Source organism: Ipomoea nil, unplaced genomic scaffold, assembly GCF_001879475.1.
Source record: "Ipomoea nil cultivar Tokyo-kokei standard unplaced genomic scaffold, Asagao_1.1 scaffold0688, whole genome shotgun sequence".
NCBI lineage: Eukaryota > Viridiplantae > Streptophyta > Magnoliopsida > Solanales > Convolvulaceae > Ipomoea > Ipomoea nil.
The window spans coordinates 832,501-844,978 of record NW_017617116.1 but is presented as its reverse complement, the minus strand read 5'-3'; the positions used below and the strand labels follow the sequence as shown (position 1 = coordinate 844,978).

General features: G+C 33.1%; 2 protein-coding genes and 1 long non-coding RNA gene across 3 annotated transcripts; all 3 read right to left on the bottom strand.

Moving 5' to 3' along the window:
* Positions 1-740: 740 nt before the first annotated feature.
* Positions 741-1,796, bottom strand: LOC109175389 (F-box protein At2g02240-like). Its single transcript, XM_019324652.1, has 3 exons — positions 1,542-1,796; positions 1,326-1,447; positions 741-1,203 (listed from the first exon to the last, which is right to left on the bottom strand). Exons 1-3 carry the CDS (start codon positions 1,794-1,796, stop codon positions 741-743), a joined length of 840 nt encoding a protein of 279 aa, XP_019180197.1.
* Positions 1,797-3,590: 1,794 nt separating this feature from the next.
* Positions 3,591-4,179, bottom strand: LOC109175584. Its single transcript, XR_002053286.1, has 2 exons — positions 4,005-4,179; positions 3,591-3,853 (listed from the first exon to the last, which is right to left on the bottom strand). It is a non-coding gene; the product is annotated as an uncharacterized LOC109175584 (long non-coding RNA).
* Positions 4,180-10,812: 6,633 nt separating this feature from the next.
* Positions 10,813-11,839, bottom strand: LOC109175387 (F-box protein At2g02240-like). The gene is made up of 3 exons (XM_019324651.1): positions 11,582-11,839; positions 11,362-11,483; positions 10,813-11,251 (listed from the first exon to the last, which is right to left on the bottom strand). The coding sequence occupies exons 1-3, from the start codon at positions 11,837-11,839 to the stop codon at positions 10,813-10,815; spliced, it is 819 nt and encodes a 272-aa protein (XP_019180196.1).
* Positions 11,840-12,478: the final 639 nt, after the last annotated feature.

Sequence of the window (12,478 nt, the reverse complement as noted above, 5' to 3'; positions counted from 1 at the left end):
AAAATATATCATACCAGTAATTCATCAAAAGATTGCTTCAAAGATATATTTAAAAAAAATGATCAAGTTATTCTTGGAAGAAGATAAAAATTGATATTGTGAAAAACCTAGAAATTTAATTAGTCTGCAAGATTATTTGGGAGGGACCAAATATTTTGAGGAGAGAAGACACCAAAAATAAGTATTATACTAATAAAAAAAAATGGAGGGGGAGGGGGGCCAGGGCCCGGCCGCCATGCAAGTGGCTCCGCCCCTTGTGTTTGCCAACTTAGTTGAAGTTGAAAACTATGCACTACATTAGTAGTTGAAAACAATTGAGAAACAAAAATGGTGATTTTTCCTCTTTTTTTGTGTGTGTGTAATTTATATTTATATATAGTATATAATATATATTGCCTTATTATTTAGAGTAAAAACTCTTAAACTCCATTAATTGAAATTAAACCCTAGTTGTCACTCAACAATTCCGATCAAAATCATGGAAGTATATATGTTAGCTAGATTGGATATTCGATCTAATTTGTTATATTGATTAAATTTTGTATTAATTAAAGCACAATAGGAGACGATACTAATATGCAAATACTGTAAAGAAATTGATCGTCACAGCATGGCTGGCATGCATGTTACAAAAAAACAAGAAAATTCTAAAATATTTTGAAATCAAACCCTACCTTTATTTAAGTTGTACCTACTTCAATTTTTATCTATTATATTTTTTTAAAAAAAAAATATGATCTTCAAGTGCGCTTGAAATTCACAATATTCATCGGCGCCCGACAATCATAAGTACGAAATTCAATGCCCTGAACAATAATCGTTCCCAACCCGAAGTGAGGTGGAAACTGGGCAATTGAAAACGACATTTGCAATTCTGCGGGGACACTTGGGAGAATATTCCTTCCAACATTGAAAAACGTCCCAAGTTCAACTTCCGACCACCCGTCAGATCTACGCCCCCGATCATTGCCAAAACCAACAACAGGGAAAACTCTTTCCCGGACAACTTCTCTGCTTTCATCATCAATGAATAATCTAGAAACCACTACTGCTGGAAGGACATCATCCTCAGATAGCGGAGACATTACCAAATGGCAGGAGTAAAGTGTTTCTTCCGACAACATTTGACGACACACTTTTCCGGAAATGCCATACAATTCCAACTCGCCGCCATTAAAGTGTAGACTAGCCATCTCAGTAAACCTTAATTCATTTCAAACACAAAAAGCTAAATAAGGCCGAGTAAATGAAAGTTAACCAAGAATAATAATAATATAACAATAATGAAAATAATCAATCTATCATCAATCAAACATGTTAAAAACCTGGACACTACTCCCTCAGGAACTCTCATAAAGCCACTTGTGTGGTGCAGCCCGGTGAACGTTAGTTCCTGAGCAGAAACCATAAAACATTTCTTCCCAGTTTTCTTCTCAAGCCAAAAGCTCTGTTACGTTGTCACCCAAATCAAAAAATAAAAAATCAATTCCCTTAAAACAGATTAATAAATGGTTTTTAATTTAATCCGCGTATGTATGTACCAGTTTTCCTCCATCGAGGAGGATAGGAGAATCAGAGAGACTAAGATAAAGGTCCTTCTTTGTGGGAAAAACTGGGATAGAAGATGATGATCTTGAGAGGATCTGTTGAATATCAGAGGGCAACAACTTGTTCCAAACAGTATCCGATTCAGACGTGGTCTTGAAGCGTTTGGAGATGACAGAAAATACAGAAGCGTCGACTGGGGAAGTGAAGGAAATAATGTCAGATATGCAATTGTCTGCCAACTTCTCCATTCTCTTTAATTTGCAACTTCACAAATGCAAATCGCAAAGTATAGTGTAGCCACCTTAGCAATATAATATACGGATCGAGCTATATATATAGAGTCCCTTTTTATATTTTGAAAAACTGTAAGATAGATTTCATAAATTCTAATTAAATTGTTTTGCAAATTCTTTTTTCACAATTAGAAATATAAGATTTTTAACCATATAAGTAATTTGGTAATTATGAATATAAGATTTTTAACTATATAAGTAATTTTGATAATTATGAAGTTATTTTTATTCCAAACATAGTAAGAGAGTATTTTGGTATCATTTTACCCGTCATTTTTTATTATTCATTAATTAAATCAGCTATTTTTTATTTTCTTATTTTCTTTAGTATTTTTTTACTTATTTTTAAATTTAGTTTTGGGTGTTTAATAGAGTTTTTAATATAGTTTTAAAATATATAAATTATGAATATTATGAAAAATTGAATTAAAATAATTTTAGTCAAGTCTCGTTAACAGAATCAAACACATAAAATAGAAAGAGGGAGTATATAATTTATAATAGGGAAAATGACATTTTTAGTCTCTCAATTGTGCCACAATGTTAAACCCGCTCATTTAAGAATAAATTACACTTTTGGTCATATGATCACTATAGCGGGTGTGTTAATTTCAGTACTTGACTTTAAAAACTAACAATTTAGTCCCGTAACTATACAATTGTTAACACATTTGGTCCTCCCGCCAAATTACCGGTGAAATTTGACCGTAAAAATATAAACTATTTTTAATTATTTAATTATAGGGACAAATTTTTCATTTCAGCTATTCCTTCTTCTTCCCTCCTCCCTTCTTCTTCGTTCTTCTTCTCCCTTCTTCCACAGAGTTGCAGCGATAGCCAACATTGCAGCGATATCCAATTCCAATTTATTTGGAAAAAACAAAAACAACTTCTTCGACGGAGAAAGAATAGTCCACTTATATCACCATCACCGTGGCACAAAAACTCCGGTGTGTGATCGTCACCATCGATAGCAGCGAGGAAACCCGTCGCCATCGCCAACTTCAAGCGCCAGTCCTCCGCCCCCGAGGAAAACGACTGCTTGGTCATCCTTCACGTTCAATCTCCGCCATCAATCGGCACCGGCATCAAACCTGGCGCCATCCCTTTCGGTGGTCCCAGTTAAGCTGCTTCACTTTAACTTAATTTGGTTGCCGTCGATTGCAGCGATATATAACAATTTTTAAAGTTACAACACCGCATGCGTACATCTACATATTAACTATTAATTTGAACAATTACTTGCTCAAATTCAAGCAATGATAACATCAATGAACATAAACAATCCAAACCATATCTTCAATTGCACTATATAGTACTCCGTATTTGATGTTATAATTTAAATAATTGTATATCGATCCAAATATTATTAATATATTATAATAAATCTATTCCGTGCATCGCACATGTGAAAATATTAGTTATATATAAAAGTATAACTCAAATTTTCTAAAACGGACACTAGTACAGATTTGCATATCCGCTACCCTTGTAAAGGGTTATTCGCTACCTTTGTACAAGGGTAGCGGATACTAGGGTCGCTGAAAACCCTGAGCTTTCCACTACCCTTTAAAAGGGTAGCGGAAAGTTAAGCATTCGCTACCCTTCTCTAAACAGAAAGGTTGCGGATTTTTTTTTTAATTAAAAAAAATTATTATTATATTTAAATTTCCTAATTTTTTAAAAAATCCTATACGGAATTCATACACTACCTATCAGCATAATATTAACCATCAACACAATATTATCAACAAACCATCAAAACACAATATTATCAACAAACTATATTATAAATACAATATTATCAATACACAAGCTCATACATGCTGATGGATATGGCGTTAATCCTTGATGAGTATACCTGCCTAACTTTCTGTCTTTGATATTTATATGAGCTAATAACTGGATGAACTTGAAAAGTTACATTGCGATGTCTCCAAGCTTCTTCTAATGCCCCCCACCATATCTTTTGGCATGGCAATAGTGTATGTTACCACATCAAAGTCTGGGACCTATCAAGGTAATGATCTATTATCAGTAAATTTGCGATTGAAGCTGAAATGATAAAGCATTTGCATAATGACCTAAGAAAGAACTGATCAAGAAAGTCTATTGAACAAAATAAAACTCCATAAAAATTTGCACCTACATTATTTGTCTTACCTTTAAATGTTTTGATCTGGCTTTCTTTGATAGTGCCCTTATGCAAATGCAAACTTTCCGAAAATTTCTTTTTTCAACAACATCTGATGGGGAGAAGAAATCGATACCATTCAATCCCAAAATTTTGCAGATCTACACGAACAGGAGAACTAGTAACCTTCACCACCACAACTTATTATCATTGAAAGATTAAAGTGAAAAAGAGTCATTTACTTTCATGCTACTATGAATAACAAACTCAATCTGCTTAAAGTTTTGAAAAAAAAAAAAAAAAAAAAAAAAAAAAAAAAAAAAACTCAATCTGCTTAAATGGTCAAGGTCACATACTATTAATCAGTGGATTTCCTTATAATATTCAAGAAAGGAATCAGAAGCAGAATGGTGTGCAGGCCTAAGCCATTGTCAAAACTCTAAAGGACTCAGAAAGTGAATATGCAGATACGTAAAATCAATACCATACATTATATAACTCCCATAAAATAAACATGGTTCATACAAACTCTTTAGACTTTATGTGGGTAGAAAGGATTGGGGAGAAAATGAAATGGAAAATTTTTAAGTTTCTCTTGTTTGGATGAGTGAAAATGTCAGTAAAACATTATAAGGAGAAAGAATTCCATATCCTATCAAATATTCATTCCTTTCTCAACACACTCCACGTGAAAATTCTTCCCTCTCAATACACTTCTCTCTCCCTTTCTCATTTTCCACTTTCTCATCCAAACACTGCATTTTCTATTTATTTCCTTTTATCCCATTTCTTTCCCCTCACTCTCTATCCATCCGAATACAAAATAAGGTAAAATAATACTAGATGGACTACAATGAATCTCTCCGTAAAACAAAATGAGGGAAAATTATGATCAGGAAATTGCTTGTTCTGACAGCAAGAGAATAAATTAAACTCACCAGTGCAATATATTCCTCACAAAACAAGAAACAATGTTGAGTAAAAAGTGAAATTATGGAGCATGAACATAATCAAAAGAATGCCAGGACTCATCAAATAATCAGTATTAGGACTAGTATTAGGTTTGAGTCACTTTATGACTCCCAATCCCAGTCCTATAATTCCTCTGGTATATTTCTCCTGTCCGTACAATTGTTATCACAGTTCATTCAACACAATTTAATTCAGTTCTCATCATCAGTACTATGAGATTAAACAATAACAACTACAACCTCAGTCATCTACTAAGTAAAACTCTTTCTTCCATTCCCAATTCCAATTCCAATCATCTATGAGTAAATTCAGGAAATCCATAAAGCACCAAAAAAAAAAAAATCCATTTTTACTCACCTGAGTTGCTTACAGGACCATCAGGTGCATTGATGAAGTCAACCAAAAATTTCTCCATAACATCAGCATTGTAATCCAGCTTAGGCCTATCAGAGTATCCCAAACCTGGCCAATCTACAATGGTAGCCCTGTAACCAGCTGCCCCATCTCGCCCTACAATGTCTTTGGCGACGGACCTCCATTCCTCCACCGTGCTAACATCAGAAATAGTTGGTATCATCAGAATATTCTGGGAAGACCCATCTTTCTCCTCCGTTTCATGCGCCTCATAATATATATTCACCGGAGTTCTCCTTATACTTCCATTGCCAAGTACTATTCTGCAAGAAAAACGCAGGGTTAAATTGGATTACAATGATTGGATTTTTTAAAAAAATTCAAAATAAAAATTATACGAAGTAAAAATTAACAAATATAATATTTATTACAATGATAATTATAAAAAATTATAATCTTACTCTATATAATAGCAAAATGTTTTTGCCGCCACATCATTTTCCCGTCTAAATAATAAGGCGTCGTTTGGACTGTTTTTAATTTTCATATTTATGAACTCATTGGATGACTACTATTGCAACTTTCCATGTGTATTAATTGTTTTAACATTTGTTCAAATTTATTATTAGAACCTTTGGAATCCGCACAGCCGCAGGGGTGGCTTATCATACGTACAGTGATCATTTTTAGATCTGTGTATCCGTTGGATGACTACTATTGCAACTTTTAATGTGTATTAATTGTTTTAACATTTGTTCGAATGTATTATTATAACCTTTGGAATCCGCACAGCCACATGAATTGTTTATCATATGTACAGTGATCATTTTGAAAAAAAAAATTAATATAATAACATTGACTCAAGATATATAGATACCAGAATAACATACACACGTATTCAATGAATTGGCATATATAAAATAAAAATAAAAAATGTAATAATATAGTCAGTTTTTTCCAATACTAATTGCAGAATATGTATAGTCCCACTTTTGAAATGCCCCTTGAAAATTGTTCAATATTGTTCAATATTCTAATCAAATTAATAACAAAGCATTAATGGAGAGGCACAATTGCTACTCAAAAAAATATAATAGTATAAATATGCACTAATCCGAGAGTGTTCTTCACCATTGAAACTTTCTGCAAAAATGCTTTTCCAATACTGTCTTGCATCTCAGGTTAGCCCTATGCACACTCGGAGAGCAATCCGGGTGCGTTTGGTGAGAACTTATATAATTCACAATCTTATTTAATTATTATTATATCTTATCTTATATATAATGATATAATGATATATTTAACATTATATAATATTCTAAAAATATTAATATGTTATTGTGAGAATATTAACATACTTTAATGATACAAGGTTTATTGTTATAAAGTTGACTGATCATGTTTTGGAAGCTCAAATCATGTCTGGAACGAGTGTATGAACAAAAGTTTTAATTCCTCGAATGTCGTTAACACCTTCTGATTCAAGATTTTTGTTTCAAGTTCGAAAGAAAGCAATTCTTTTTTATACTATCATATGCTATGACAATAAATAAAAGTTAATGGCAAACATTATCACACGTGGATTTGTTTTTTAATTAGAAAGTCAATCTTTAATTATGGTGTATCATTTGCAGTCTCAAGAGTTAGTAATCCTAGGGGATTAAAATTTTCTATGTGGGAATAATGTACCATTTATAAGTACGACTAAAAATGTCGTATACAAAGAAGTTTTCAATAATGTGTAATACAATTACAATGTTCTTCGTTTTTCAATAATTAATTCATATACTATTATAGTTTTTTTTTTATCAGTACTGTTAATCTTACTATTGTATCATATGTCCGAGCATCGCACGGATGCAACTACTAGGTTGTCAGACTTACATATGAATCCGGAGGTATAACATATTTGAGTTGTGATTAAGTGTTTCCGAGTCAAATGCGAATTATTAAAATAACATTTTGCTATTACATAGAATAAGAAGATTATACGATAATTTTAAATTATTAAGAGGCCATATTTAATGGTCGTGCATCGCACGGGAAACTTACTAGTTTTAACAAAAAATAAAATAAAAATACCTGCACAGATCTGGCGGCGGTGGAACTCGCAGAAGTAGCCGCGGCGGCGCTGAGGAGAAATGTGGCGGTGGAGATGGTGGCAGTGGCGTCGTTGGTGGCTGATGAGAGAGGCGTTGGAGTCCTTAGCTTGGTGTCGGCGGCGACGGCGTTTGATCGAGGCTGAGAGAGTCGTGGTGAGAGAGATGGTGTCATTGGCGTCATGGGAGGATGAGGGAGGTGGTGTCGACGGCGGAGGTGTGGTGAGGGCGACGTCGGAGGTGTGGTGAGGGCGACGGCGGAGGTTTGGTGAGGGCAACACGGGGGTCTGTGGTGAGGGGAGTTGAGGAGACCGGAGAGGTCTGAGAGCGAGATCTAGATTGAGGGTTTTATTTTTTATTTTTTATTTTTTTTATTAATATAACTATCCGCTGCCCTTTCTATGATAAAGGGTAGCGGAAAGTATATCCGTACTTTTATTTTTTAAAAACCGCTACCTTTTTTTCAAAAGGGTAGCGGTTTCTTGTTCATTTCTTTACAATTATGCAACAGTCCTCTTTTTTTTTTAAACAATACACTACCCTTATTTAAAGAAGGGTAGCCTAAAGTCATATTTCTTTGCTCCATTTTGTACTAGTGTAATATCGTATTTTTAGATGTTCTATCGGGCCGGGGAGGAGGGGGGAGGCTTAGGGTTGGGGTTCAACCTTTGGAAAGAAAGAATGATAACGTAATTAGAAAAAAGAATACAAATATTAATTTATAAACTGTGCAATAATGAGCAGCTCCGTGTGTGGAGACATTAAATTAACTATATGGTTATTAACTTTTCTCTTGTGGACTGCTATTTAGGATTAAATGTTTTTTTTTTTAAATTGAACTAATCTTCATTTATTATAATTACTAGCTTTTTCGCGTCCTGCGTGAATGAGGTAATGCCAATAATTGTTTTAAAATAAATATTTTAAAGTATATCAATACAATATTAAATAGGAAATGTTCACGCATAGGTACATATAGTACTTCGTATTTGATGTTATAATTTAAATAATAGTACTTTGTATCTTCAATTGCACTATATAGTCCAATTGCACTATATAGTACTCCGTACTTGCTCGATGAGACTTGTGAATCACTCAAACCAGGCATTAAGATGCTCAAGTCGAGTATAGCAATCTTAAATTTGGCTCGACTCGTGCTACTCGATTGATCGAGCAACTATACAAAATTATGTATGTAGCCAAGTACTATTGAAGGTAATAAGAAAAGTGTAGAATACATTGAAATACACTAATAAGTACATGAAACTATATATACTCTTGCAGAAAACATAGAAAACTACTCTGCATAAAATATATGAAAACCATATAGATTTAGAGAAACATATCATTATATTTTTAAGTATAGTACCAAAACATAGCGTATATTTTAGACTAGTCTTTTAGAATTGCTGTTGTTGATTAAAACTTTTTGTATTTGACATTAGCAGAAAATTCAGTAGGCAAATGTTGGCCAAGGAAATACATGCATTATTTGTCGTATTTGGTGTACAAAACAGCAGGGTTATATTCATTGCAAGTTTTTGTTAAGTATCGGACAACAAGGAGAATTCAACACAATAGTGTTAGACAGACTGGGACAGAGCCAGGATTAGATGGTGTGGGAGGTCAATTATGATTTAAAAGTAAATAGTTAAATAAATTAATATTTATTTAACATATTTCAATATATATTATTACATTACAAATCTACTAAAATCGAGTAGCAGACTAATATTTTCTTCTTAGTATTGCACTTGCTCATGATATATATATATATATATATATATATATAATCACCATATGCTTTAGCTAATCTTAATTAATTCTTTGTTTCAAATTGATATCAATCTCATATATCTAATTCTTTGTTTATGTAATCACCTTCTTCTTTGACATTGAAGACCGAAGTCACCATTAATTAAAGCAGTTATTCATAGAATGCTGCTTGAAGAGAAATGAAAATAAAGCATACCAGTAATTCATCAAAAGATTGCTTCAAATATATATGAAAAAATGACCAAGTTATTCCTTGAAGAGAATAAGAATTGATATTGTGAAAAACCTAGAAACTTAATTAGTCCGCAAGATTAATTGGGAGGGGCCAAATATTTTGAGGAGGGAAGACACCAAAAATAAGTATTATACTAAAAAAAAAAAAAAAATTTAGAGGGCCGGGGAGGGATTCGAGGGCCCCCTGCACCATGCAGGTGGCTCCGCCCATAATGTTTGCCAACTTTGTTGAAATTGAAAACTATGGACTACATTAGCATCTATAAACAATTGAGAAATTAAAATGGTGATTTTCCTTTTTTTGTGTGTAATTTATGTTTATATATAGTATATAATATAATAATATATTGAATTGCCTTATTAGTTAGAGTAAAAACTCTTAAACTCCATTAATTGAAATTAAACCCTAGTTGTCACTCAACAATTCCGATCAAAATCATTCTTCCAAAAGGTTGATCAAACTCCAACCCTAAGGCCCCCCACACCCAGGGACGGAACCAAAGAGGGGGTAAGGGGGGCAGCTGTCCCTCCCCCCCCCCCACCCCACCCCACCCCATATATAATCTTTGTATGTATATGTGTATATATAGTACAGGTTTTAATATTAGTATATAAAAACTATTAAATATTAACAAAAATTGAGTTAGATTAGTTGGCAGAGCAAATGTTTGGTAATAGTAAAGGTCAAAGGTTTGAATTTTTTTGGCATCTAAATTACACATGTGTAATTTATAATGTGTATGTTTCATATTTTGTTATAAATATTTTTATAAAGTTTCGATGTATTTTATTTTTCGCCCATATCCAATAATATTTACAACTATATTTCTTATTTAATTAATTAATTTATTTATTAAAATTATCTCTTTTGTTTTAATGTTTAGCCTTTACTGGAAAAATTTTCTGAATCCGTCCCTACTGTACTTCTTCACCCCCCTCAACCGAATTTCTGGCTCCGTCCCTGCCCACACCCCGACCCGACAGGGCATTTGGGAGGATGTAAATCATGGTAACTTAACTGAACATGAACCACAGAGGCTAGACATTTGCTTATTGCGCACAAGGAGACCCTCACTTTGAGAGTTTGCTAGATATGTTAGCTAATTCCGATCAAAATCATGGAAGTATATATGTTAGCTAGATTGGATATTTGATCTAATTTGTTATATTGATTAAATTTTGTATTAATTAAAGTATAATGGGAGACGATACTAATATGCAAATACTGTAAAGAAATTGATCACAGCATGGCTGGCATGCATGTTACAAAAAACAATAAAATTTTAAAATACTCTGAAATTAAACCCTGCCTTTGTTTAAGTTGTACCTACTTCAATTCTTATCTATTATATTTTTTAAAAAATATATAATCTTCAAGTGCGCTTGTAAATCACAATATTCTTCAGCACCCGATTATCGTACGAAACTCAATGCCCTGAACAATAATCCTCCCCAACCCGAAGTGAGGTGGAAACTGCGCAATTGAGAATGACATTTGCAAATCTGCGGGGGCACTTGGGATAATATTCCTTCCGACATTGAAAAAGGTTCCGAGATCAACTTCCAACCACCCGTCAGATCTACGCCACGGATCTTTGCCAAAACATACAACGCGGAAAACTCTTTCCCGGACAACTTCTCTGCTTTCATCATCAACGAATAATCTAGATTCCACTAGTGCTCGAAGGACATCAATCTCAGATAGCGGAGACATTGTGTACACCAAATGACAGGAGTAAAGTGTTTCTTCCGACAACATTTGACGACACACTTTTCCGGAAATGCCATACAATTCCAATTCACCGCCGCCGTTAATGTGCAGACTAGCCGTCTCAGTAAACCTTAATTCATTTCAAACACAAAAAGCTAATTAAGGCGAGTTAAGTTAAATTAATCAAGAATAAGAATAATATAACAATAACGAAAATAATCAATCTATCATCGATCAAACCTGGACACTATTCCCTCAGGAACTCTCATAGAGCCACTTGTGTGGTGCTGCCCGGTGAACGTTAGTTCCTGAGCAGAAACCATAAAACATTTCTTCCCAGTTTTCTTCTCAAGCCAAAAGCTCTGTTACATTGTCACCCAAATCAAAAAAAAAAAAAAAAAAAAATCAATTCCCTCAAAACAGATTAATAAATGGTTTTTAATTTAATCAGCTTATGTACCAGTTTTCCTCCATCGAGGAGGATAGGAGAATCAGAGAGGCTAAGATAAAGGTCCTTCTTTGTGGGAAACACTAAGGGGATAGAAGATGATGATCTTGAGAGGATCTGTTGAATATCAGAAGGCAAAAACTTGTTCCAAACAGTATCCGATTCAGATGTCGTCTTGAAACGTTTGGAGATGACAGAAAATACAGAAGCGTCGACTGGGGAAGTGAAGGAAATAATGTCAGATATGCAATTGTCTGCCAACTTCTCCATTCTCTTTAATTTGCAACTTAACAAATGCAAATCGCAAAGTATAGTGTAGCCACCTTAGCAATATAGTATACGGATCGAGTCATATATATAGAGTCCCTTTTTATATTTTGAAAAATGTAAGATTGATTTTATAAATTCTAATTAAATTGTTTTGCAAATTCTTTTTTGACAATTAGGAATATAAGATTTTTAACCATATAAGTAATTTTGACAATTAGGAATATAAGATTTTTAACCATATAAGTAATTTTGACAATTCGGAATATAAAGTTTTTAACCATATAAGTAATTTTGATAATTATGAATATAAAATTTTTAACTATATAAGTAATTTTGATAATTATGAAGTTATTTTTATTCCAAACATAGTAAGAGAGAATTTTGGGATCATCTTCATTTTCCCCCGTCATTTTTTTTGTTCAGTGGAGGCATTGTTGACTCTGTGTGATTCATTAGGTTGAGAAAGTATGTTTGAACAGATACTACAATGTAATAAAGTCAGTAGCATTCACAAAAAAAAAAAAAAAAAAAAAAACTATTTCTTCCTAAAAAAAAAAAACTATTTCTTCTTTATTTATTTATTTTATTTATTTTTAAATTTAGTTTTTGGTGTTTAATAGTGCTTTTAATATAATTTTA

Bases quoted from the DNA above. Each gene is read 5' to 3' on its own strand.
- LOC109175389 (XM_019324652.1), bottom strand. From the start codon at position 1,796: ATGGAGAAGTTGGCAGACAATTGCATATCTGACATTATTTCCTTCACT. The intron at 1,448-1,541 runs GTACATACATAC...ACAACGTAACAG, and splicing joins TCCTCGATGGAGGAAAACTG to AGCTTTTGGCTTGAGAAGAA. The intron at 1,204-1,325 runs GTTTTTAACATG...AAATGAATTAAG, and splicing joins CCTGAGGGAGTAGTGTCCAG to GTTTACTGAGATGGCTAGTC.
- LOC109175387 (XM_019324651.1), bottom strand. From the start codon at position 11,839: ATGGAGAAGTTGGCAGACAATTGCATATCTGACATTATTTCCTTCACT. The intron at 11,484-11,581 runs GTACATAAGCTG...ACAATGTAACAG, and splicing joins TCCTCGATGGAGGAAAACTG to AGCTTTTGGCTTGAGAAGAA. The intron at 11,252-11,361 runs GTTTGATCGATG...AAATGAATTAAG, and splicing joins CCTGAGGGAATAGTGTCCAG to GTTTACTGAGACGGCTAGTC.